The sequence below is a fragment of the Panonychus citri genome, unplaced genomic scaffold (assembly GCF_014898815.1).
Source record: "Panonychus citri isolate SS breed McGregor unplaced genomic scaffold, ASM1489881v1 Contig00135, whole genome shotgun sequence".
In the NCBI taxonomy this organism is placed as follows: Eukaryota; Metazoa; Arthropoda; class Arachnida; order Trombidiformes; family Tetranychidae; genus Panonychus; species Panonychus citri.
Window position 1 is genome coordinate 982127 of NW_026515540.1, and position 28000 is coordinate 1010126.

The window sequence follows — 28000 nt, forward strand, 5'->3', positions numbered from 1 at the left end:
GATGTTTTTTTATTAACATTGTTTTCTATCAATTGATCGAGAGAAAATTTACTCTGTTACATTTTTCTCTTCTTATTTTCTATTCTCTATATTTAATAAGTAATTTTCTTCTGCTCTAAACCTTCACTCGTCACTTGTTAAACTTGATGATTTGGTTAATTGATCATCATCTTCATTAATTGTACATCAATTGTAATTTTATCTCATTAGCAATCATCATCTTGACTATCTAAATGGTTTTTACTAATTTATGCTTGTCTTTGAATTTCTCTCTCTCTCTATCTTTCCTTTTGCTTTTCTAGTTCTCTTTATTCTGTTTTAAATGATTAACTGCGTTGTTTTGTTCGCATTTTCAATAATCCCATCAAAGCTCATTCTAATCTGGTTTAGACTTTAAACTATCGCATCTCATCTATTGACCATCTTTTTCTGTTTATCTTGATTCTTTATCATCTCTTATTTTACTATTGCTTTTTACTCTCCTATTTCTGTATCTCTCATTTTCTTCTCTACTCTCTTTTGTATCATTTCTTTCATTTTGTTTCTCTTCTTCTCTCTCTCTTACCCATTTCTCCTTTACTGGTCTCTCGAAAGCTTTCCTCTCTCTCTCTCTCGCATCTCTATCATTTCCAATCTTCTTTTGTTTTACTATTCTTATCCTGATTTGAGCAAATCATTGTGTTTGTCTCCTAAAAATTTATTATTTTGTATTGGTTTCCTCGTTTTCTTATCTTTTTTTCTGTTCTTTTGTTCTTCCTTCATTCCAGGCACTTTTAAAAGCTCATTCATTCGTATAAAAATCACATTATTTCATCATCATCATTCACCATCATGGATCTTATGGATCAATTTATAAACTCATCAATAGCCAGCCCTGGTGGAGATTATAAAATATCATTGGCTGCCAAATATTTTCACCAAGTTCCCCACAAAGATATTCACTTTAATTGGGTTAATGCAACATTTGATTTAAATGATAACCAATATCAAGAAGCCCTCGGCATTATTGTGGCCATTCCTGGTTTTTGGTTAATCTTAACCCTTCTTTTCTTTCTCATCTTCTTCCTTTGTCGATGCTGTGATGTCAATTCAAAGAAGAAGAAAAAGTTGACCTGCTGTAAATGCTTCCTTTTCCTTTTTACTATTCTTTCAATTGCAGTAATCACTGTGGGCCTCTATGGTAATTATGTGACCCATGAAGGAATGGTGAAAGTACAAAATTCAACATCAAAAATTGCTCAAGATATAAATGATTTAAATTCATTAACTGCAATAGTTGATACCAGCCTGGAAAAGGATATCCATGACAATTTAAATCTTTCACTAAATCGGGTTACTGGACCCATAATGAAAAATTATACTCTTGTCAATTTTATTCATAGTAAAATTGAGGAAATGAAGCGTAATACCAACTCGGCAAGCTCAATTATCACCGAGATGCGAGGTAAAGTTTTCAATGAAGCAAATTTTGACCAAATTGAAAATCTCAATGTTCCCGAGAAAGAGATGATTCGTACCATGGCTACTTGGGCAACCCTCATATCACTTCTTTTCATTGGTTTGATTCTCATGTGTGGTGTTTGTCGACATTCACGATGCATGTTAATCTTATTTTCCGTCCTTGGTTTACTTTCACTTGTAATCTGTTGGGTTTTAACATCAATCTACATTGGTTTTTGTGTTGCTGTTTCTGATTTCTGTATGGACCCAAAACCTTTCATTTACAAATATCTTCCAAGGGAAACACTTTTACTCAATTATTACATAAAATGTGATCCAAGAACAACTGAAAATATTTACTTCAAACAATCAAATGAGATTTTAATGCATTTGGACAAAGTTGCCAGCAACTATGAAGAAATAATGTCTCAATGTAAATCAAATTGTACTGATTCAATGTTCAAACAATATATGGGTAATATTCAAAAAGGTATGAGCAATATACGGAATAAAACGGATATCTTTAATAAACACTCACACTGCCAAGGAATCCATGAAAGTTATAAACACACCATGAACCATTCATGTAAAGATGTGCTGGAAGGTGTTTCCCTTATGTTGGCCTCTTCTTCAGTGACTGGCCTAATATTTACCCTCCTTGTCCTCTGTGCTTCCCATACTTGGATTAACATTCGTATCAAAAGAAACAAGACAATGACCGGAGATGCTTCCGAGGAAACAGCGCCATTCTTAGCTCCAGCCTCAGCATCGTCCACCGTATCCTCATCAACTGGAAATATCAAACGCACCAGAGATAATTATGCTGCTGCTAGTGGCCCATCATCAAGACCAAGGTGATTATCATTAATTAAAGGACATTGCCCTTTACCTGTTTTGTCCTACTATTCAATGAATCATAATTCAATTTAATATTTTCAAATCACAATGAGAATATAATTTCTGATGAGTGTGTGTGTGTGTGCGATGTTGTCAAATTAATACTTCCTTATCTCTCCCTCTATTTGTTCCCTTTTACTATTACCAACCTTAACCTTAACCTACCAACAACTAGTTTGACTGTTTCTTCCTGGATTTCAAGCATTAGTTTCATCTCACTATTATCTTGTTCACTTACCTTACCTATTCAGTTTTCTTTCTATTTCTCCATGTCAGTCATTACTTTGAGCTGAAAAAAAAAGAAAAGCGATAAAATGTAATGAAGAGAAAGAGAAAATGTTGATGCTTGAAACAAGTTTGTTAAGAAACAACTTTAGTGAAGGGAATCAATCAATTGATCATTGGTCAACCTAATTCACTGGGTTTTCATGTGATATCAAAAGAAAGCATGTATCAGGAAGCAAAGTGACTACTCATTTCATTTCTTTCCCTCTTTTTTTTTCTATTCTCTTTTTTTACTTTATTCTTTTCTCTCCGTAAACTCTTTTTTCTTGCCAATTATTGCAACTAACATGATACAATAGATTTTCAATATCTCTTTTAGCCATTTTACTTCAAGTTGAAGGGATTTACAAGCCAAATATTAGACAACAAATCTCTCCTTAAGGTTTGATGCGAAAATTGTTGATGGACGTGATTAAATCTGACTTGGAAAGGGTATTAACAGAAATACATTAGCAGCTAAAATCCAATAGCTCATAAGTGTTTCACACCATTACTGTTATTCACTTGACCGAAACATTTTTCTTCTTTTCAATCTTAAAATCTATTTCCCTATTTCATTTATATCCTTTAATTTTCTACTAAGGCGTTTATTCTTATATTAACTGACCACCTTCAGATCTTCTTACCAGCCTCCTCTTAGATCAATTCAATTTTATTTCTAAGAATAAGAGTAATACATTACAACCCTTTAGTGAATATCTGTTATCTTTTCTTTAATTTTCATCCATATTATTAATATCATCATCTTATTCATCTCTTTATATCCTTTTCTATCCTGTATTCTAATAGAACCCTGGTTTTTCATTATCATCATCATAAGAGCGAATGTTTTTGTTTAGTTAAATAAGAAATAGAGGGTTAAATGAGAATTAGTATCCATTTCATTAATCATTCATCTTGAAGCTAAATTAACTTTACCCACTTTGTATATAACTTTTTCTAGATTTTTGCTTGTTTCAAATGTGTTTCTTAATTCACTTAATTCACTCCAATCGACAACAATTTAATATGCTCAGACATCAAATACACATATAGCGTGTTGAGTAATCAACCATCGTTTCTGTATAACTATCAAAACAGGTCTGCCCCACTTATCCTTTCCAAGTATAAACGTCCCCTGTATTTTATTTACTATTTACATTCCTCTCTTTCATTCATTCTCTCTCTTTCTCACTAACAACAACAACAAGGCCTCTTTGATGTAACATCTAAAACCAGTCATGATGAGGTTTTGCAATTTTCAAAACTAATTGTTGCTAATCAAGTCAACTCCTTAACTGTTACAAAAACAAAAACAGGACTTGCAATCATAGCTTATGTTTACTTCACTTTCAAACCTTTTTCTTTTGTTCTGTTGATTTTTTATTTATGCATTTGAATCTCATTCATCCACTTGGCGATTCTTATTTATTGTTATCGTTATTATCTCTTCGTTTGGCCTCTCTCTTCTCTCTCTCTATCTTCAAGCTTTTGTTTTAACCACTACCCTTTCTTCACACTCCATGACTCAACCTCCAAACACACACATACATGTACATGTATATTCACACTTTAAACTATATCATGACACGGCAATGAACACATATAAACATGATTTTCAACACTCGCCGATAATAATAATGATAACCTAGTGAGGGTAAATTATGTGTAAATTGACAATTGGGGTTTAATAGTTTATTGATGAAATTAGTGGGAAAAAAATTAATTGATTGATTCATTTTGTGGTTATAAACTGACCTGATTTATTGTTTTTTTTTATTTCTCATTAATCAATTTGTTTTTCCGTTCATCTTTTTCAGATACAGTCACACTCCACCTCAGACTCCTCATTTTGTACCTGGCCCCAATTATATGGCTAATGCACCACCACTTGGACCCCAGTCAACAAATGGTAGGTCTGTTAACCGGGACGAACAGTTATCCTTTTTAACACCTCCTCCTTCATATGAACAAGTTGGACAGCAAGGTCTTCAAGGACACCAAATGCAACATCACCATGGTCATCAACCTCTTGGGCAGCCACACTATGTTGTGAGTTATCGAAAGTGATAATATACTTTATATATTTATATTTATAATAATATTATTATACGTATATCACAAACATGAAAAACAACACAAGAAATTATGAAATTACGACATGAAATTATGAAGAAAAAAAAATTACTCGGTTATGATTAATTGTTAATCAAATGACAACTACAAAGGTTAACCTTTTAGCAACCCCACCGATCACCAATTCTGAATCCAATAAGAATCTCGAAACGATCTAAAAAGATTCAACATGAATGGTGACAATTTTTTTTTAAATCTCTACTCACATGTAGGAGTTTTATTTTTATTCTTTTTTTTTCCTTAATTAAAATCAATTTTTGTTTAATTTATTTCTTTTCAACCCACAATTTTCATTTGATTTCATTTTCTTTTAATTATTATCACAATTACTGCATCTACACCCATTTTTTATTTATACGAATTTCAACCAAACAAAAAAAATGATCTGATTTGGATTTTATGATGACCTCAAGTTAAACGGTTCACCTGAATGCAATTGACCATTGAAAGGGGAATGTGATTTTCATCATCATCATGTTGTTGTTGTTGATTGTGATGATGTTGATAATGATTAAGTGATGAAGCTGAAATGGAAACATTGACAATGGATCAATGAATAAAACTGTGATTCCAATGAAATGATGAGATGATACTAGTAATAGTAATGACGATTAGATTAGATGACCCAACACACTGTCCACAACCTTAGTGACCAAATGGAAAATAAGAAAACAAAAAGTGATTGTTTCTTGCTGAATAAAGAAATCACCCTGAATGATTTATCTTTTTTGTTCTATGGAATATCTTTACCATATCATCCTCATCATCACCAGCATCGTTATTTAACAAGAATAATATCAACATCATCATCATCATCATCTTACTCTCACTGTTCCCTTTTATTTGTTCATTTTTTCATCTTTTTTTATTTTGTTTTTGTTTTTTTCTTTTATCTGTATTAGAGGAACACATCATTTCCAACTTTCCATGCTTGATCCAGAAAAACACCAGAAAACTCTCAGTGATTTGAATTAGATGGATTTATATTGATTATCCTTTTGGTTTAATATTAAATGTGAGCTGTAAATATGTTAAATAATTTAACGAATGTGAACAAACTGTACAACAGATTAGTGTATTTATGTGTCAACAGAAAACTGTCAACATGAGATTTACTTGAATGTAAATTATATTCTCAATGTGTTAACATGATTCTCAAGTTTTATGATGAAATTTTGTGAGTCGAGTGAGAGATTTACAAAGGAGAAAGATAGAGAATTGAGAAAATGACAATTATTATTAAGGATTATCAAAAATCAAGGTAAATATTATTCTTCAATCACAACAATATCTTTTTTTTCTTTTCTCTTTTTCTTCACTTCATCTTCTCTCCATCATTCAGGCGGACAATGATTTGGTGATGAGAGCAACTCAGGCGACCAAATTTTAATCCTGTCGAAGAGCATCCCCATCATCTTGATCCTCATCCTTTTCTTTCCTTCTCTTTCTCTTTTTTCTCTCTTTCCTCCTCCTCATCATCTTCTCTTCAATTCATCCTGAGCATCATCATTATCATCATGGCGAAGTCAGAGCAGAAAAGAAGCAATAGAAAAGGAAGAAGAAAACAAATTCATTCTTCAAATGGAGTAACGAAAAAAGAAGAAGAAAAAAAGGTAAACAATCAATTCTATTTCTGTGTTAATCTTGTTTTCTATTCTCTCTCCATCCTCTTATTATTTTCATTTTATTTCTATTTTATTTAAATTAACTTAATTTTCTATTATTCTCTTTTCGCCATTTTTTTTTCTTTTCTATTTAGTTTAACATTTAATTCACTGTATAATCATTTTACATGTTAACCCACCAAACGATTTGAGAGAGAGAAAGACTTTGGATGCTTTGATAATGGTCGATGATGATGATAACTTTTCTATTCTCATTATGTTTACTATTATTATCATTTCCATCATCATCTTTATCATCATTATCAACATTTGAAACTATGTTTACATGTTTGTCCACGATTTTTGTTAAAAAAGAACCAGAATCCATAACAACTTTTCCTTTTCCTTTTTTCCACTTCCCATAATCTCCACTCCCAAAATCTTCCTCTTACAACATATCCCATAGTGAACATTTTCTCTTCCTCATCTTTCCTCCTTCTTTTCCTCCCAATTATTGATCTCTTCGTGTGCGCATCACTCTCATCAATCCATTCGCCAGCATCCTCATCACCCACTTCGCCCTCATCCTCATCTCTCTCTCTCTCTCTCTCTTTCCCTTTTTGTGCTTCTTTTTTCTTCTTTTCCTGATAACCTTTTTCCCTTATCACTAGAGGCACCTTTCATCATCATTATCATCTTAATCATTATCACATTCCACAAAAACTGTAAATTAGCATCATCATCACTTCATCACTATTTGGATACAATTGGAATCTCAGTAAATGCAAAAAAAAAGATAAATTAACTCAATGAACAAAATAGACTAGAAAATGATAGAAACATAAAGACAAAAATTAATCAGAAAAAAATATTATCATGATAATTTTTTTACCTTTTCAAAGCAAATAATTAATTGTATTTGTGTTAATTAACAATTTAATTGACAACACTGTTGAAACACAAATATCCAAACTGATGTCTATTGAAGAGGAGAGTTAATTGTCCACTAGATCAGTGATTAATTTTAACGTTCACAATCATCACAATTGATTTTCCACTAATTTAATAGGTAAGAATATTTGATTATCAAAGAGATTTGTAATTGCCATTCAAATTAACCAATTTAATCAATTGCTTAATCCAATTGTTTATCAATCTCAACTTTTTCCCTCACTTTTTTTGTTACGAACTCAAATCACAATCGATAAATGAAATTAATTATCCGACAATTAATTACTAATTAAATGATAACTAGTCTTTCTACTTGATTTCTTACAGTAAATTAACCATTAGAATATAGAATCTGTGTTAATTGTGAATCTCTTTAATCTAATCAAGATCATTATTTCTCACAGATTATTGTATCTTCTTCCTTAATCCAACTTAATCCAAGTTCATTTTTTTTTCATCTTCATTTTCTCATTCTCTTCCTAATAGTCATCCTTATCTCTTTCTCTATCATCATCATCATCACCTCAAATCCACCCACAAGTTAATGTCCATCTTGATCTAATCCCTGATGATCAATATCCAAAGGTAAGTATCAACATCTCAACTCATAATGATATTGATTAAATAATGAAAGAAATGATGAAAATACTATGTAATTAATTTGCTTTTTTATCTTCATCTCTTTCCACAGAGTAAACAATTAAATTCAATGATATTTATAGAAGATCCAAATTAAGTTGATTGTTTACATTTAAACTACTAGGAAAAGAGGAGATTCCCAACAAACAGGAAGGAAGACTAATCCACTACGTTGATTGTTTGTCATTGTAACCGTACAACTAATAGTTTACATGATCAACTGTAAATTTATTTGATTAACGTCATCCTCGTCTCTCTCTCTCTCTCTCATCACCATGATCACAATTGATGAACTTCCTGAATAAAATACACCTCAGATGGATACCTTTAGACACATTGACAGTACTTTGTTTACTTTGTGATGATTAGTTGTCAACATGAAAATATTTTCTTTCTCTTTTCTTCCTTCATCATCATTTACAATCAAGTAACCTGATGCTTTCATAGTTATCACCATCATCATCCTCATCATTTTCATCATCAATATCAATAATTGTAATAACGATAAACAATCATATTCACTACTGAATTTATGGATTACACATTGACACACATTTGGCTCAGTTACCGTCTTTCCTTTTCTTGTCTTCTGGTCAAGGAATCAAATTAAGTTATCGCCATCATCATCATCATCCTCATCATTAACTCAATTAATAACAATAATACACCATAATTGCCAATCTCACCCAACATCTTACCATCAACATGATCAAACTAATTTGATCAACAACACAAATACACTCACAGTAAAAGCAAATCACTTTCAGCTCATATTCATTGTTTGCCAAATCTTTTAATTTTAACAACAACAAACCATCATCATCATCATCATCATCATCTTCAAATCATTAAACTGGATTAATTAATTAATTATCAATGAAGAAGAAATTTTTTTTCGAATTCAAATTGTAGATTGAAAACTTTTCCCTTTTTGTTTATCACTAATTAACCAGAAAGAGAACCAGAAAAACCCAAATTCACCAGAAAATTAAACCAGATAAAGTTTTGATTGTTTATATAAAAGTTAAATTGTCTTGATAATTATCATCATCATCCATCGGCTGCTAATTAATGATCCAACAATTAAAATCCTAAATGAAATGTTTACATAATCTAAAACTAGAAAGTTAATGGTTACTATTAATTACGAACACGATTATTGCAATTAAGTAATTTGTTAATAGTAAAATTCATTTCTATCAATTATCAGCTTGGTAAATCAATCAATAGCTTGTAGTGTTTATCTAATCAATGATACTTTCAACAATCATTTGTTTATTAATCATCAATCAATAACCATCAATTCTTGTTATTAATAGTTAACATATTGAATTAAGGAAATATTTCCATGACAATTAACTTAATTATCATCTTGTTGATACCGTTAACAATTTCTAGTTAAAATTAATCATTAATAGATAATCAAATATTATGATGGTTAATTATTTTTTCTTAATTGTATTAAGTTGTTTAAGTTTATCACAAATTACAATTCATTTGATTAATTGTTAGCTGATTTAGTTGATTTTCTTGTTAACTATGATTCAAATAAATTCATTGTTATTGAGTAACGGGCAATATTTAGTGTTGTGAGTTAATTGTGATCATAATCAATCCAATGAACAGTAAATTAATGTGGTGATTAATATTGATTAGTGTGATATTTGGCTTCTTTTAGTTAATATTTGGCTTCCCTTGCAACCCAATTGATAACTCTTGCATTTGCTTGACAATCAGTTAATCAGTCAACAAGATTAGTTTGTTTAACTTATGAAAACCTCAATAATTTTTTATCAACACAGTGGTAGTCTTTAATTGTGATTAAATCTTCGTGTCCAATTAACTCAAATCATAAACGGATTAGATGAAAATCTATCCTAATCCATTTTACAGTCTAAATAACAATCAAAGTATTGTTAATTTAGGAGCAATTATCCAACCAAAGACTTTGAGTTTGCAACCACTTTCTTAATCATCGTGCAGTTAATGATAATCAAGTAAAGATAACTTTTGATATCTAATCAGTTGACCATTTCAAGACTCAAATGAGTGGACAATACTTATTATCATACCTCTGGGTTAACTGTATCTCTCATTGATTGTATTCAATGTATTCGTTAGAAATCAACTAATTGTCCTAATATCAATAGCAATTGAATAGCATTTCAGTAATCAAATTTTGATGAAGAAATCAAGAAATTCATTTCAAAGAATAATTTAAAAAGGTTGTTAACTCCTAATAATTACGTTCTTAACAATTAATAATCAAATGACGAAAATGATCAAGAAACAAAATCGACAATTTAATCCAATACGAATACGATTCTATTAATATCCAGTCTGAGTAACACTTCAAACATGACAACAACTTTGCCTTTGTGCCCTCAAGGCTCTCAACTGACCACTCAGATTTTTTTTCCCTTAATAGTGACAATCACTTTGAGTTTACATATTGGTTAATCATCCGTAGTGATTAAAGTTAATTGAGAGTAATCATGTTGGTGGAAGAAGAGAGTGATAAAAATGATAAGTTATCAATTGAGTGTCAAAACGCAAAAGATTAATAAACGACGAGATTAAAGAAAATGTTCAACGAGTCTAATTTTTACTCGAATCTTGATCAATATTAATATCAAATAGTTGCAGAACTTTAATTGCAATAGTAACAATCAATTAATCTCACAGCTTTCAGGTTGTTGCTGTTCTCTCCTCGATTCTTTCAATCCATTGTTTGATTTTGGTCAAATTGATATTCACAAGTAAGCTATCCTTAATTTCACTTCAATATTTATACAATTTACAAAGCGATCGGGTCTAATTACCTTTAATTAATTTCGAAACTTCAAATCGCAAAAATCGCGATTTTAATTCAGAAAGAAGTAAAAGTTTGTATTCTATTCCAAGAGATGGCGACACATGTAACATTTTCTTCAACCCGATTGGCGCTTTTTCTTTATGTTTTGCTTTAATTGTGATCTAATTACTTGGTTTAATTTAACTTCTAATTAATAATTAGCGAGGAAAGGCAGTTATTTAATTTTCCTCAAGGTTAACCAGTAGAGTTAATTTGGTAAGATGACTTGTTTTAATATCTTTTGACGGTCAATTTGAAAATCTGGTTGGTCTTATAAACAATAATCTAAATCTACTGTTGCTTTTGTTATGTAAGTATTGTATTAATTTAATTGTGTTAATCATAATTTAAATTGTTCTCAACCTAAAGGTGACATTGTTTTAGAAACAGGACAATACTGCCCATTGTTGAGGTAAATTGAAAAGAACGGTAAATATGACCAGTTAATTGTAATTACGTTTTTATCTGTTTGAATATAGAAAAACAATATTAAAAATTTTTCTTCTTCTCTCCCTTAAAGGTAACACTTTATCTACATGGTATGTGGCACATACACTCACACACACCCAAACATGAATTAGATTTTGATTTAGATTGTTTTGAATTAATATAAATTTTTCTCTTTCTCTTACAGTTGCTTCTGCTGCTATTGTTAATACTATTATCAAGAAATTTCTCACGATGCTGATCGCGATGATTAAGTTATATTATTTTAAAGAGTAGAGAGAAAGAGAGAGAGAGCGAGATGAAAAAACGATCAACTGGATTGTTGTGATTTGATTGAAAGGTAGGTCATTCATCAACTCAATATCTACTCTAAACATCATTTGCATCTCTTTCCATCATCCATCTTGTTTTTTTTGCTTTTTTTTCTTTTATTATCATTTATATATTTATATGAACTCTTTTGTTTATAATCCTTTCCTTTATTTTCTCACTTTGTGTCAGGTTGGTCAACAGTTTGGGAATGGAAAAGGTCATAAGGCAGTAACACATTCTTTGATGATCACTGGTCACACTATCGTCAAAAACAACAAATCAACAAGTTAATAAATTGACAAATGCTAGTCAATCCATTTACTTCAACTGTTTGGAACCATTTTACGATTTTCATTTTACATTTAAATTTACTCGTCAATGTTTTTAAGCGTGTTACAAGGCCTTCTGGTTATTGTATCACCATCATCACCACCACCACCAACAACAACAACAACAACATCAACATCATCATGACTATCATCATTATCTTCTTATTCACCATCAACACGATCTCTCTTCCTTCAATTTCTACTCCTCGTCAACTCGTTTGGTTGGATTAGGCAGCAAAAGCAACAACAGAAAACAAGCAAAAAAAAACAGGCTTGTTTTCAATCTCATCTTCAATCAATATTCAATATGAACGAGATTATAAATAATACTTTTTCATGAGGTTTATTTAGATTGTTAACTTGTATAATATGCATCGTGAACATCGTGAAACATCAACAAGCCCGTTTTTTTTTGCTTTTTCTTGTTTAACCCTTAAAATAATGTTACCAAACTGACTAAGTACATTTTCAGGTATTAACTCTTTCTAATTCTCTTTCTTTCTCAGTCGTTCTTTCTTTAGATTGGATTCTCTTCCTGCGAAGATGATCTCATCGATGTTACCTGTTGATAACCTGGAATGAGCCAAAAAAGCGAGTGAAAAGAGAGAGAGGATCTGAAGGAAAAATGTTTCGCATCAGATACAAACAATATCAAAATGAGAATCACCAAAAGTAAAGAGTTGGAGTAAACATATTTGGCTATGTTTCTATTAATGATGATTACTTTTTGATGATCATCATGTAATCATAACCATGATAATCATTAATATTATCATTAAAAAAAATGAGTTAAATCAAGACAGGAAGGGAATTATTATAATATACCCATGGAAATGGTGTAAAAATGATTTGGAAAGCTGAAATATTATTATCGTTCTTGATGATATTTTCCATGAGCTGATTTTTACTTGGGATTTGATCAACAAAGATGACGATTCAGACAGTGAAACTGAAAATTTATTAAATCAAAATTTTTGTCACCAATTTTCATGGAAAATATTTTGGCCAAAAATCACACACAAAAAGCAGAGTTATACTCTAGTGTCACGCGACTTTATATTGGACTGACGAGATGAATACATTGAGAGAAGAGACAGAAAATCAGAAAAAAAGTTGAATGAACAGATTAGTTGAAGATGAAAATTCATCATAATCTCATATCATCAACATCCACCATCACCTTCATCAAAAAAAAAGAAACATCAAAGATCAACATGGTTACATTTATCTGGTTGGAAAAAGTAAAACATTTTTTCATCATCAACATAAACATGAACATCACCTAATCATCTAAATGGAAGCCAAAAGATGCCAAGTAAAAAAATGAATAGAAATTAATTCCTGAAGAGATGAGAGAAGAGGAAAATTCTCATGTGAAAAAAGGCCTGTCAACAGGGTTACTTTTTTTCTCTTAAACTTTTTCTCTTCCCTATCATTTTATATACATTTTTAAGCTTCTTATTCATGAATTTGATTCTGTTTCACAATCATCATGTTTCTGTCCTCTCTGCGTCTTTCACCCTTCATGTTGCTCCATGATAATCAGCAGAAATAAATAACAAAAGCACCAAGAAGAAGGAAAAAAATTAAAGACATATAACGGCTTGAGTTTTAATGTTCTTTTCTTTCATCATCATAACTCTCTCTCTCTCTCTCTCTCTCTCTCTCTCTCTCTCTCGTATTAATCTTTTTCTTCAGGTAAAATTCATGGCAAATGAAACAAAACACAATCGAGATAAACAATCAACGAGCAAAACTGGCTGCCTAATAACCTGATGGTCCTCAAATTTAATTAAAGCAACATCCGGTTGTCAGGTTTCCGGTCAGTCATGCAATTAAAGTGTTCGTGTTTCCTTTGCTGGGAGCTATTTCAGTTATTATCTTCTCTCTTTCTCTATCATCCCACCCTCTTTCCTTGTATCTCCCGCACTTCTTACTTCATCAATGGTTTTTCGTTGCAATGAGCAAGCAGATAAATAACATCATGAGCCAGATTGGAGTTAATGCAAACGAGATAATGGACACCAAGGAGATGATGATGCCTGATGAAGAAGCAAAAATAAATTAAAAATGAAAATTATACTGAACCACCTCAAAGAATCAACAGGAAAATGAGAGAAACCTTGAACCAATCGATTTTAAATTGAACGGAGGCTCTTTCCATCCATTGGGACATTCCCTTTGCTATATTTAAGTAGCGTAGTTAATATTGACCAACTTGTTGATCTGACGGCGTTACGTGTATAATATATTTATGTTCATCTTTTCCTACCTTTTTTTCACTGAAAAAGCTGAAAACCACTTCTCTTTTATCAGTAAACCCCCGGAGGCATTTCACACACACACATATACATTTAACAGTAACGAAACTAAATGAGAGAGAAAAACAGAAGGACTATGAAAATTCAATGAGAGAGAAAGAGAGAGAACCTCAGATACTCTCTCTCTCTCTTAAATATAAGTTCTTTTTTCCGTAAATTTCCCGGCAAAACTTTTTCTCTTAAAATTTACTTCGTTGTTGCTGTTTAATTACTTGGTCGCCATGTTGTTGTTTATTTTCAAAAGAATCGAAATAGTTTCCAGATCCATTGGAATAGATTCCATGAAATTTCATCTCCATGAATTACCCCCTGACTCTACTGTTGATGCTAATACGATAATAATGGTTCACTTATCCTGAATTGTTGAAGACTAATAAATAAATTAATTTATATTCTTGGAAGGTCATTGGTGACAAAAGGAGCGACAGATGATGATGATTATTGCTGCTGTTATTGTTATACAGAATTAGATTGATGAATGGAACAAGAATTTCCTTTGAAATGGAATCATCAACATCACCATGATGATGAATTTTTTTTAAACTTTTTTTTCTGTAAAAGTAAAAATAATCAACTATAAAATCAAGTCTACCAAAAGATATCCTGTTAATTACAGTCAATTGAAGTCTCTCAGATAAACATTACATGATTGTAAAAAGCACCAAGAAGGAGGAGGACGTTTTTTATGTGGTTGGCTGTTTGTAAGGGAAAGTGTTTTCCAGTTTTGTGTATAATAATTTGTTGATGATGATGATAATCAACATGATCAACATCATGCTGATGATGATGGAGACAGTCAAGAAAAATAGTCAAAGGAAAAGTGATTTGAAAACTTTTAAGCGGAGGAGTGACAAGTTTTTACCAGGAAAAAACATATCCAACTAACCAAGTTAATAAGCTGAAATTGCGAAAGTAACATCAACATGATGATGATGATCAACATGATCAGAATCAGAATCAGAATCATCAAGAAAGGAGCAGATGATGAAAATAAAACAACAACATAAGGGAAAGGACATGATGATTATGAAGATTCAATATAATATAATATTAACTTTTGATTATCCAACAACAACAACAACAACAACAGATCGCCCACTGAATATTATTTCATCCCTTGGCTCATATTCACACAACCACACACATACAACACACGCACTACACTTACATGATACATAATTGTAATCAAGTAAAGGATGGAAAAGTAATCAACAATTAACAAACAAAACGAAAATGAAATTATATAAATGATGAAAAGTCATGATGAGAAAGCAACAGGAATGGTGACTTTTTCAACGTCATCCCCTGTGTGTCCTCCTGAGCTAATATCCTAAATATATTTAGTGAATTTTATATTTGGAATCTGATTAAATATCAACTATCATAACAATCAAATGGACAATTAGGTATTTAGTATCATTCATTATTATTCAATATTTGATTGTCAATCTAAAACTGTAATCTTACAAACACACACACACACTCACATACACACAAACAATTTAACAACAATCAACAAACAGAAATCATTTTGTTGTTTTGTCTGATGTTTCATTTTCATTCTTGATTATGATTGATGGTTTTGATAGATTCATCATGATGATAATCAATTCCATAATGAAAAACACTCTCTATCCACATCAATACATGATAATAAATATAACAATCAAATGAAAATTTAACACCACTCCAAGCTATTAACTGATTATTATCAATTAACTAATGGTTACACTATTACCTGGCTAATATACAAAATTAAAATATTAACACTAAAAATGAGTAAAAATTTTTTCTCCGGCGATTTAATTTATATCAATCATAACAATTAACTCTTACATTGATTAACCGCTATCGTTTTTTTTTCAATCTACGTGAGTGAAAACTTTAATAATAACTTATCATAAATCAGTAAATTAACTAATAGTAACAATTTAAATTATTCAGAACAAGGTCTAATTAACTCTTTCATTTACTTTCACAATCAAATTTGATTGTTTTACTTTTTTTTTACTCGATTCTTTGATTGTTTTCAATTGATTACTAATCATAATCATTGATAATAACAATCATTGTTTATTTTTATTTGTATTTTCTTCACTGTTAATTTGATTTAATTTCTTACCCTCAACCAACTGAACAATTAATTTTAATTGTTACTGTATTTCCAATTGAGTTTTCTAATCAACTGGTGGTTAATTGTTTCAAATTGGTCACTATTATTATTATTATTGTAAATTAACCAATTAAATTGTTGCTTATTTATTGTTTATTATCATAACTGTGGATAATTAACCATTGCCAACACTAATTATTTAACTGAATGTTAATTAACTAATTCAGTGTATAATGTGATTAATGATATTCTGCCTTAATTATTAACAATGAATTAATTGTTCACTGATGAACCAATTATAATTTTCACATTAATGAGATTCATTGATTTGAAATAATTTTTTTTTTCTGACTTTTCTTGATCATGATTAGTACAATTTTAATTAATTAATTGTTGAATAAATTTCATCTGCAGACATTGATTAATTAATTGCTGTCTAGTTTACACAATTAACAATGAAATCTTTTCATTTCAACCGAATTAACTAATTAATTAATGAAGCAGAAATTAATTTCTTCATCAACTTTGTGATTAGAAAAGCTTTCATTTGAATGTAACAATTTTGATTGATTGTTGATTATCATTTTTGATTGTGATCGTTGTTTGGTTACAATTAATTAATGTAAACAGAGCAGAGTTAATTATATTGTTTATAATTTCAAGTTTTGATTGTTATCATCAAGGATCCGTTGATTTTATTGCTTTAATTGAATAACAACAATCAAGTTAATCACTTGAAATAATTTTTGTCAACAGATTGGTTTTGTTTGTTGCATTAACCTTAACCGATTTGATGATCAATTGAAACAATTGATTAGTTTGAAAAGTTGATTAACTTTTCAAGTTAATTAACTTGAATTTCCGTTCTCATCTTAATCACAATTATAAATCTTGAGCCATCAATTGATGATTGAAATCAGTTAATTAACTAACATGATACCCTAACCAATGGTAACCATTAAGATTGATAAACTTTTCCAATGACAATTATTTAATTGCTTCAATGATGATTTGTTTCTTATCCAATTATTTAACTGATTAGTTAACCAATCAAGAGACTGTTTTTGTTGATTGTATCAATAATACTGGTTAACAATTAGTTGCTTATTAACATTTAATCATTTACATCCGTTTCTCATTAATCTGATAAAATATAATTATAATTGTGCTCAGCAATTTAATCAACAATTTAAACAAAGCCAAGGTTAAATTGTTATTATATTATTATTTTAACGTTTAATAATCATTACGATAATCAGAATGATTAAAAAAGTTAATCCATCAAAGGTTGATAAGATATTACAATGAATATATTATATATTTGTATCATTAAAGTAAACCAAATTAACCAACAATTAACAATCAACAATCAGAACAGAAAATAAAACAGACCAGTCCAACAATCAACAACAAAAAATTAACCAACTAATCACAATTAGCACACACACACACACACACATACAAAATGCTAATCCAATTAAAGTGAACAATTTAATCAAAACCTAATAAAATGTCCAAGTAAATTTTTAATACAATTTGAAAGCCATTAAATTACAAACAATTAAATGCTAATCCAGAAAATTGATTCATTAATTTTCATGAACGAAAAAAAAAATCTCAACAATCAAACAATTAACATACTCACAAACAATATTAAAGCTCAACGGCAATAATCACAATCATAATAAAGGTAAATTTCAATGATGATAATGATGATAATTATGATGATTACAATTAAAATGAGAATATGATAAATTAATTGTTAATTTACTCTCTTTTTTTTTCTTGATTCATCTCTCGGTCTTTTTGTTTTATTTAGGAAATGAATTAACCAGCCAAAGGATTAAACTTGAATTAAAATGGCAAATGAAATGACCTTCAACAAGTTGATGATGATTTAATCAACAACAATCAACAATGATAACAATTTATTGTTATATATTTAAACATAATGTGAATATATTTTTACAATTGAAGGTTCTTTCAGGTCAATTGTGAGTTCGTTCAACCATTTGGATCATCGCCTTTGCCATCAACAGTTTGTTCAGTCAGTCGCTTTCATTTGACCTGAAAAACTCGTTTACTGTACATTTAATTGTAGTTAGTTAGTTAATTTACGTGAATTAGATTGTTTGTAAAAATTAACTAACAATCAACTCACACACACAACCAAACATACAACAAGTAACAATCATCTAAATTCAAACAATTAACTTACACGGACAAAGTTTTTGCTCTTAATCCTCTCCAACATTAATCATCTCCATGGATCATGATACTAATTAATAATCTAGAGATGATGATGATTAATTCATCGTATATTATATTTAATTGTTATGATTAGTAACTAATTTTGTACTTTAATGTTTAAACAATTGTCACTAAAATAAATAAATGATTAACTTTTTTACCATCATTAATATTAAATTGGTTAATTAGTTTGCTTATTATTGATTGTTTATTATTTCTTGGTAAATATTAACCTGTTAATTTAAATTGTTGCACCTAGTTAATTAAATTAGAAGACGAGAGCTTGATTGTTCAGTTGATTGTTTTGTATTTTTTTCAACCAATTTACTAACAATAATAATAACAATCTGTTCAAACAATTAACAACTTCAAATAATAATAACAACAATCAGATGATGATTATTATCACTTTACAATTGAATTGAATTGAATTGAATTGAATTTAAATTGATTGAAAACATTGTTAACCTTCAAAAAGTTGAATCTATGAAAAATTTTGATCATTTACTTAATTGTATCTTAACAATAAACTTGATTTAATAATTGTAAACAACTGATGGTTAATTAATTGCGAAACAATTGTTTCATTGAGTTTTTTTCAATCCGTTAATTGTTTTGAAAGGTTAAAATAAATACGAAATATTAACCAATTGATTTTACAATAAGACTAATTTACTTTAATTAAGATGGAAAACAAAGTTAATTGATTACACAGTTTAATAATAATTGTCAGTTATCATCGTTATCAACAATTTAGGTTGCTAATTAAATTGACAAGTTGATTGTTGTTGTTGTTGTTGTTTCTGGTTAACTGATAATCAAAATTGATCAACTGTTTGTTGTTGTTTTGTTTCAAAATTTGATTTGACATTGACCTAAAATTGAATGATTAAAATAGTAACAAAAATAGACTACAACTCATCCTTATCTTCATCCTCATCCCAATCATCATAATCATCATAATCATCATCATCATCCTTGAATTGATTTAGTTAATGAATGAAATAAGGATTAACCTTGCACACATGTAAAAGTAAACTAGAAACCACCAGAAAGGTTAATCCATTAAGACGATGGATAAACATGTGGCGAATTAGATTTAGCTAATCAATGGGAAACAATTAGTTTATTGTTACAACAATTCTCGCCGATAATTCCGACTCCGGTGCTGATTAAGAAGGAGAAGAAAAAACCATCCTCTCTCTCACACAATTTCTGTCTCTCCTTAGGCTTTTAAATCCATAAGCTTAACGGATTAACCCAAATTCTGGTTCCAAATTAGGTATTTCTTTTATGATTATATGGACCATTATATTGGTAAATTGTATTGTAACAATTTAAATTTTTCTTTTTTTTCTGGTGAGAATGAAATTGTTGTTATATTTACCAAACTGATTTAACACTTAACCAACAATGTTTGATTGTTGATTAAGTCCAAATAGTTAAGTGAAAGAAGTAAAAAAAATGTAAACATTGAAGTGAAAAAAAAAGTTTTCTCCTTGTAAATTACCATGAGAAAAATGAGAATCAGTTAATCAACAATATCTAAATTGTTTTACTAATCACTGTCGGAAATTATTATTAGATTAATTTCCTAGAAAATTATATTCTAATTATAGTAAAACTATAATTTCATTGATTAGTTTAATAATAATCAGCGGAAAAGTAATCATACCATGAAAATGAAATGAAGAAAAAAAAAGTTTGATTAGTAAGGGATAATCAATTGATTCTTATGTTGATTAACATCCCAAATGTTATATATTAAGGTTATTATGATTATTTGATCATGTGGAACGATATTTATTATCAGTTTCTCTTTCTTTCTCTCTTTCTTATCATCTCTGTCTTTATCATCATCATCTTCTTGTGCCTTAGATTGAATCACTGGGCGAAAACACAACGTGATTAAGTTTATCTCTCTCTCTCTCTCTCTTTCTCTCTCTTTCGGGAATTTTCACCCTCAGGGTAAAGTTTAGGGACTAGGACTCTGAAAATAAGATGATGATGAGAAAGAAGATGAGGATGATAAAAGATGATGATGATGATGAAGAGGAAGATAACAAGGGCTAAGTTAAGAGACACACTTCGCTCTAGGAGTAACCAGTTTTTTTTACCTTGATAAGGTTAAGATGATGATGATGATCATCATCATCATCTTTATCATCATTAAAGAAAGAGGATAAAAAGAAAGTAAAATGCTTTATTTGGATGACCTTTTCATCTTCCTCATCCTCATCATCTCTTTGTTGTGTAAGGTTAAGATTTTCGGTTAACAATTGAAAAGAAAACTGTATTTCTATGGTTAACCAGAATTTTTTCAATTCTAATTGTTTAACTTTTCCAATTTTATTTTATTTTGATAATTTTTCTCCTCATTTTCTAATGTGATTAAATTGTGACTTGTACGTTTACAGTTATCATTATGATGAGTATTAAGATTAGTTAATTGTGATGCTTTGATTGTAACAATCGACTGAACAATTTGATTCCGTCTTAATCAATATCTTATCATGAAGTAGTTGAAAAGACTGACATAAGAAAGACTAACAATTTATTTCTTAATCATGATAATTTTAAAACCATCAGTTGATTTAACAACTGATCATTATTATTAAGGGATTTTAATCATGATAGAAAAAAAAATTGAGAAACTTTGATCATCTTCATGATGAATTTAACAATAAATTATTATAATCATTGAACCGGCAGTTATCACGATGATGATGATGATTAAAATACCAATAATCAGTAACGAGTTAAACCAATCCCTTAATTGTGATCGAAATCTAAATTATGACAATGAGCTGAGATATTGAACAAGTCGAGTTCTAACCTACATTCGAGAAGAAAAAAAATTCGTCGATGAACTTTTTCTTCCTCGTTCACCTTTTCGTCTAAACAGAAACAACAAACTCCAAGTTGAACTTTTCTTTCTTTCTCTTTCTTTTTCATAAATCGATAAAATTACATGGGCATGAACTCTCTCAGTCTCTCTCTCTCTCTCTCTCTCCTGTGGAGTTCATACTTGGAAATAGAATACTAGGTCAAATTGTTACAATCGATAAATTGTAATTAGAATGATAATCAGTTAAATTGTTGACGATTGTTGTTGGTTGAAAAAAGATTCAATTTAACCTTAAGAGTTGATGTTAAAGATTAAGATTATAATGATAATAATAACAAAGCAAAGGTCAACGGTAGATGATGATGATGATAAAATGAAGGGTCAACCAACTTCCGGATGAAAATAATCATCTTAAGCATATCCTTTATAACATTAGCATCTTCATCATCAAATGACAACAATCAGTGAACCAAAATATAAGATGGAAAAGACAATTTAATCAAGAAAGAATCAAAGAAATTGTTGACACCGTTTTTTTCTCATCATCAATAAGGTATTCTCAAGATGATGAGGATGATGTTTGATAGAGAGAGAGAGAGAGAGAGAGAGAGAGAGAGAGAGAGAGAGAGAGAGAGAGAGAGAGAGAGAGAGAGAGAGATTATATTTATCATCTTCATCGTTTTGATATAAATAATTTTCCATTGTAAACATTAAACCATTTCAACTGATTGAATTGCGAAACGATAATTAATTTGATAAGTTAATTAATCGGCGGAGAAAAAAAATTGAACATTTAAAGCGAAGATAAAATTGGAAGCGACATCTTTGTAATGGTAGAGAAAGAAAGAGAGATGATCGAGTGGAGAGAGAGAGAGAGAGAGAGAGAGAAATAAGCTCACTCTTTGGACACGATGATAAAGAGAGAAAGAAAGAAAGGAAAAGAGAGAAGAAAAGAAAAGAGAAATAAAGAAGAAAGAGACTAGAGAAAGAAAGATAAAGAAGAAAAAATTGAGGGAGAATTTGAGTGAAGAAAGAGAAAGAAGAAGAAAAAAAGAAGCAGAAACAGAAGAAGAAAAAGAGAAAGAGAAGAAGAGAAAATAGAAAGAGAAAGAAAGAGAATCGAATGAGTGAGATGATGGGAGAGTCTTGGGTAAGCTCTTTCTTTCTCTTCATTTCTCTTCAAGCTGTTACTCAAACCTGGTTGGTTTTTTTTTCTTTTCTCATCATCATCATATTTTCTTCTCTTCTTTGTTTTAATCTTCTTCTTCTGTGTGTGTAAATGATACACACAGTGAGACCCACCGTCTTATCTCCAATGCCCTCGACTTCACCCGCCGGTGGAGGAGGTGCCAATGGATTATCCACCATTAATCCACACAAGGAATTGTTTGATGCTTGTCGGATTGGTAACATTATGAAAGTGAAAAAATTGATCAACAAATCGAAATTGGAAAATATTAATTGTCGTGATTCTCAAGGGCGCAATTCAACACCCCTTCATCTGGCAGCGGGTTATAACAACATCGAAGTGGCCGAGTACCTTTTAAACAAAGGTGCTGATGTCAATGCACCCGACAAAGGTGGACTCATACCTCTTCACAATGCAGCTTCTTATGGGTAAGTCTTTTTCCTCTCATTTTCTTTTCTGTTTTTGTTTTTTCTTTTTTTTCTTTATTCAGGTTGAAATATATTAGTGACCAGTAACATCTTTTATCTTCATCTTTTTTTACATCTTTTCCCTCCCTTTGGTTTTCTACTTAACTATTACCCTCTCCCTCACATTTCCTTCCTTGCTTAGTTTCTCTCTCTCTCTCTCTCTCTCTCTCTCTCTCTCATCTATCATCCTATTTCTTTTCCTTTCTTTCTTTCTCTCTTCATCTTTGAGCAGATGAAAATGAACTTAGATTAAGCTAAGATAGTAAAGATATTATCAGTTTGGTGAATGAAAATGATGGATAGAAAATTAGAAAAACAATAAATTACGTTTTATATTGTTACTCCATTTTGATTAAATCAATCTAATTAAACTCTCTTTCTCTTTGGTAATTGTTTCAATCAGATTTGTTTACAAAGCCACTCCAGTCTCTCTCTCTCTCTCTCTCTCTCTCATTTCTTTTAATCATCTTACTTTCATTGCGTAAAAATAACTAATATTGTTTTTTTATTACTTTTCTTTTTTTTCTCTTCATCTTCTATGATCTAATTTACTTCAATTATCAGTCATTTAGATATTGCAGCTTTACTATTGAAACACAATTCTCAAGTTAATGCAACCGATGCATGGGGATTCACACCGTTACATGAGGCTGCACAAAAAGGACGAACTCAATTGTGTGCCTTATTACTAAATCACGGTGCTAATCCACATTTAAAAAATAACGATGACCAAACAGCCCTTGACCTCGCAACAGCGGAGGATGTCCGTTGTCTCCTTATGGATGCAATGGCAACCAATGTATCAGTCACTTCAACTAAAACCTCTCCCATTTCAAAAGTAATCACTACCACTTGTACCTCCACCTCAACCACCACAGGCTCAGGCTTACACTCGTCAACACCCTCATCATTACCATCTTCATCTTTATCCACCACACCCACACCAAACGGATTAAACATCACAGAGGAAATCGGTGAAATTGTTATCAAAAATATAACCAATGATATTATCGACACCATTGTCAACAACAACGTTATTAACAATCTTGATAATGATTCCAAGACTAAGATTATCAATAATGTCGTTAATAACAACAACATCAATAACATCAACAACAACAACAACAATAATAATAACAACAACAACAACAATATCAATAATAATAATATCATCACCAGTCAAAATGATAAAGTGAATAATAATAATAATAATATCATCACTCTGAATGGTAAAAGTGCCAACGGTGTTATTAAAAACAAGACAATTGACGGAATCATCGCTGAAGTCAATGGTACTTGTATTAAAACCGTTGAACCGGTAAAAGGATCAGCTTCACCAACATCATCTTCGTCTTCATCTTTCTCATCATCGTCTACATCATCATCTCCAGTTTCCATGACTAAATTAGATTACAATGTGCCTTCCGCCCTTAACCTACTTATTTCTCAACGAAACTCTGCCAATGTCAATGGTGATGTTTCCTCATCCTCCAGTGGGTTAGGACACTCCTCCAAGGCTGATGGTGGAAATGGTAACAATGGTAACAATTTAAAGAAAACATTTCCCTCTCTGACTAACTACATGTTACCTGGCTCGACGCCACAAATTGCTATTAGCTCATTCTTGACTAACCTTGGACTTGAGTGTTTGATTGAACTTTTTGAAAGAGAACACATAACCAGTGATATTTTAGCAGAAATGGGTCACGAAGAGTTAAAACAGATCGGTGTTACCGCTTATGGCCATCGTCATCGTCTATTGAAAGGAATTGAAAAGTATCTTCTATCAAATCATTTATCCTCATCACCTCATAATCCTGAATGGTTTTTCATGTTACTCATTCCAGCCACTTCAGGAACCATTTTGATTGACCTATCATCCAATGATGCTGAATACAAGTTGGTTGAAGATGAGATGCAAAGTACCATTCGAGAACATAAAGATGGAGGTGCGGCTGGTGGTGTTTTCACCCGATATCACGTAATCAAAATTGAACGAATCAGTAATCGTAAACTTTGGGAAAGATATTTACATCGTCGCCAAGAGATTTGTGAAGAGAATCATTTATACGCCAATGAGAGGATGCTTTTCCATGGGTCACCTTTTATCAATGCCATTATTCAAAAAGGTTTCGATGAAAGGTATGCTTATATTGGCGGTATGTTCGGAGCGGGAATCTATTTCGCCGAGAATTCATCTAAAAGTAATCAATACGTTAATGGTATTATGGGTGGAAACGGATGTACTGCCCATAAGGATCGATCTTGTTACTCCTGTAAACGTCAATTACTCCTTTGCCGTGTTGCCCTTGGTAAATCATTTTACCATTTTAGTGCTCTTAAAATGGCCCACGCCCCACCAGGCCATCATTCCGTTGTGGGAAGGCCAAGCGGCGGTGGATTATCATACCCAGAATATGTTGTCTATAGAGGTGAACAAGCGTATCCTGAATACCTAATAACATACCAAATTGTCAAACCTTAATCAATCATTTTTCCATCTTTTAATCATCAATTCTTAAACACCAACAACAAAATTACATCCTAAAAACATCATTCTCATCATAATCATCAATTTTAATTCTCAAATGAATTAAAACAAGTTAAGCAAAATCTAATTAACAATTAATATATATTTATAAATAATTATTATAGTACTTTTATTGTAAATAGATTATATCAAATTTAAAGATTTATATAAATATGAATATATTATATATAAGTTATATACATATCACACATTCACATGAAGATTTATATATATATATTAATTGATTGTAATTAAAATCACCGAATGATTTTAATATTGATGACAATTGACAACTATTGATAATTAACCGCAAAAACCGCTTCAAGTATCTCACCTTGCGAGTTGATTTGTAGAGGTAAATAATATAATCCCCATTTGATTGTAATTGTTTTGTGCGATTTGATTGTTATAATTAATTGTATTTTCTTTTCTCTTCTTTTAATTAATAGGTAAAGCCAAGGACCTTTTGATTAAATTAATGATTAGACAACAAAAAATAATAACATTGCCATTGGAAATGACAAAAAAAGGGATTGGATTGAGATTAAAAATGATCCTGTTTACTATAAATAATGATTGATTGGTGATTACAGTTTGTCCTGATTACAATTTCATCAACATCATCCTGAAGGAGGAGGAGGAGGAGAAGGATGATGATAATAAGAAAGATGAGAAGGAAGAGGAAATATCAAGCTATCTGCCAATTCTGGATTCCAACGAAGTCATTGAAATGTTCATCTGTCAAATATCAATATCGTTGTTATCATAGTTTATATTCACTGTTTTCTTCTCTCCCTTGCCCTCTCTCTTTGCTCTTACCCACTGGATGCCAAAAGATGATATTGAAAGAGTGGCTAAACTGACAACTCTCTCTCTCTCTCTCTCTCTCTCTCTCTCTCTTTCTCTTTTATCGCTATTCCTAAATTTTCCTTCACTTTCCCTGGTGTATGAAAAAATATTTATCTTCAACTCTCGATTGATGCTGGTCAGCTCGTTGGCTTCATTTCTATTCTCTCTCTCTTTCTTTTACCCTGATATATTTTTTATCATCTCTTATTTCTTTTTCTTCTTAGTCTTCATCTTCTCTTTCTTTCTATCCTCCTCTTTTCTTCTCTTTCTTTTTCCTCTCTGGTCAATCCTAATACCTGCTTCTTTTGATTATAGCTGCTTCTCCTGCTGCTCACGGCTTGGTAGACAAGAATGCATTTTAGTAACAAAGTCAACAAGCACCTCTCTCTTTCTCTCTCTCTCTCTCCCTTTATCTTCCCTCGCTGTGTTCTCTCTTTCTCTTTCTCTCTCTCTTCTCATCTTCTAGTTTCTCCTCCCATCAATCATTGAAAAAAAATAACCTGTTCCTATGATGATGAGGAACACAAGCAGCAAAGCAACAGAAAAGTAAAAAACTAAGCAAAATAAACGCAAAGTAATGTGATGATGATGACGATGAAAGAGGAGACACTAGAAATGGTCCATTTTGTAAGAGTCCAAGAGAGAAAGAGAAACAAGTTAAAGAGTTTGTATTACCTGGACACACAAATTCCGCTTCCTTGCCTAATGATAATGAAACATTTCCTCTCTCGTTCATCATCATCATCATCATCTCTTTTTAGGTAAATTATCATTATCATAATTATCCAGGTTATAATAACCTAGACTCTAAATCATTATCATCTTAACCCTTTCACTTACTCAACTCACAATTTAAAAACTCTTCAATCACACAACTCACTCATGATGATGATCATCATCCCATTTGTTTCTAAAAAAAATTCTGATGATGACCAACATTCAATTCTTTCCCTTTTTCATTCGCTGAGCGAAGCAAAAGAAAGCAAAAAATAATTCTACCTGTAAATTTACCTCCATCTCCATCTCCATCATCATCTTTCCATTGTTTCCCCTTTCATCATCATCATCATCATCTTTTCTCTTCCTTCCTTCCTCCCTCTTCCACTCCAATATATAATATATATTATTATTATTATTATGATTAACTAAATTGTAAGCTTGTTGAACAAATTTATGATTTAACTAAATTGATCATAGACTTACACCATAGACACACCACAATATTCAACAACCACACACAAGAAAAAACCACAACCTACACAATTAATAAATTGGAAAAATTAAATTGTATTTTTTTGACAAAAGAGTAAAAAAGAAACTGTTTCTTTGTGAAATCTTAATTGTTACCACGATTTATTTAAAATGATTAACTTTCCATCGGAAAATCATCTGTGAAATTATTTCATTAACAATTAAACTGATTGAAAACGAGGAAACTAAAACAATTAAATTTGATTTCCAAGGTTAATCAACAATAGTTAATAAAAAAAAACTATTTAAAGGAAATCAGGGAATCGTTTACAAATGCGATTACGTAAAAAATTAATAATCAGATTGATT

The 28000-nt window shown here is 30.6% G+C and overlaps 2 protein-coding genes and 1 long non-coding RNA gene across 12 annotated transcripts in view; all 3 read left to right on the forward strand.

Moving 5' to 3' along the window:
• The window catches only part of LOC128391832 (protein tweety-like), an 86135-nt gene extending 77181 nt beyond the window's left edge, over window positions 1-8954 (forward strand). For 2 of the 7 annotated variants that reach the window (XM_053351781.1, XM_053351780.1), the window contains 5 exons: window positions 768-2294; window positions 4422-4653; window positions 6080-7410; window positions 7779-7877; window positions 7984-8954. In XM_053351781.1, the coding sequence (XP_053207756.1) occupies window positions 832-2294; window positions 4422-4653; window positions 6080-6127 (1743 nt within the window). In that variant the 5' untranslated portion in view covers window positions 768-831 and the 3' untranslated portion in view covers window positions 6128-7410; window positions 7779-7877; window positions 7984-8954. Of the gene's footprint in view, window positions 1-56; window positions 237-767; window positions 2295-4421; window positions 4654-5639; window positions 5999-6079; window positions 7411-7778; window positions 7878-7983 lie in introns of those variants that run through there. The other 5 variants (XM_053351786.1, XM_053351785.1, XM_053351783.1 and 2 more) reach the window with 5 other exon arrangements.
• Window positions 8955-10032: 1078 nt separating this feature from the next.
• On the forward strand, window positions 10033-13481 carry LOC128391853 (uncharacterized). 4 transcript variants are annotated; one of them, XR_008325872.1, is made up of 6 exons: window positions 10033-10690; window positions 10805-11095; window positions 11155-11214; window positions 11306-11324; window positions 11420-11572; window positions 11734-13481. It is a non-coding gene; the product is annotated as an uncharacterized LOC128391853 (long non-coding RNA). The 4 variants fall into 4 exon arrangements; XR_008325874.1 differs by having other exon boundaries at window positions 10201-11095; window positions 11734-12094; window positions 12380-13481; XR_008325873.1 differs by having other exon boundaries at window positions 10177-11095; window positions 11155-11197.
• Window positions 13482-22547: 9066 nt separating this feature from the next.
• On the forward strand, window positions 22548-27774 carry LOC128392034 (poly [ADP-ribose] polymerase tankyrase-2-like). The gene is made up of 3 exons (XM_053352013.1): window positions 22548-23022; window positions 23626-25946; window positions 26041-27774. Exons 1-2 carry the CDS (start codon window positions 22685-22687, stop codon window positions 25544-25546), a joined length of 2259 nt encoding a protein of 752 aa, XP_053207988.1. The 5' UTR covers window positions 22548-22684; the 3' UTR covers window positions 25547-25946; window positions 26041-27774.
• The last annotated feature ends 226 nt before the right edge of the window (window positions 27775-28000 follow it).

Excerpts from the sequence above, each read along its gene's own strand:
- LOC128392034 (XM_053352013.1), top strand. The coding sequence starts at position 22,685 with ATGATACACACAGTGAGACCCACCGTCTTATCTCCAATGCCCTCGACT. Across the intron at positions 23,023-23,625 it reads CACAATGCAGCTTCTTATGG|TCATTTAGATATTGCAGCTT; the intron begins GTAAGTCTTTTT and ends TTCAATTATCAG.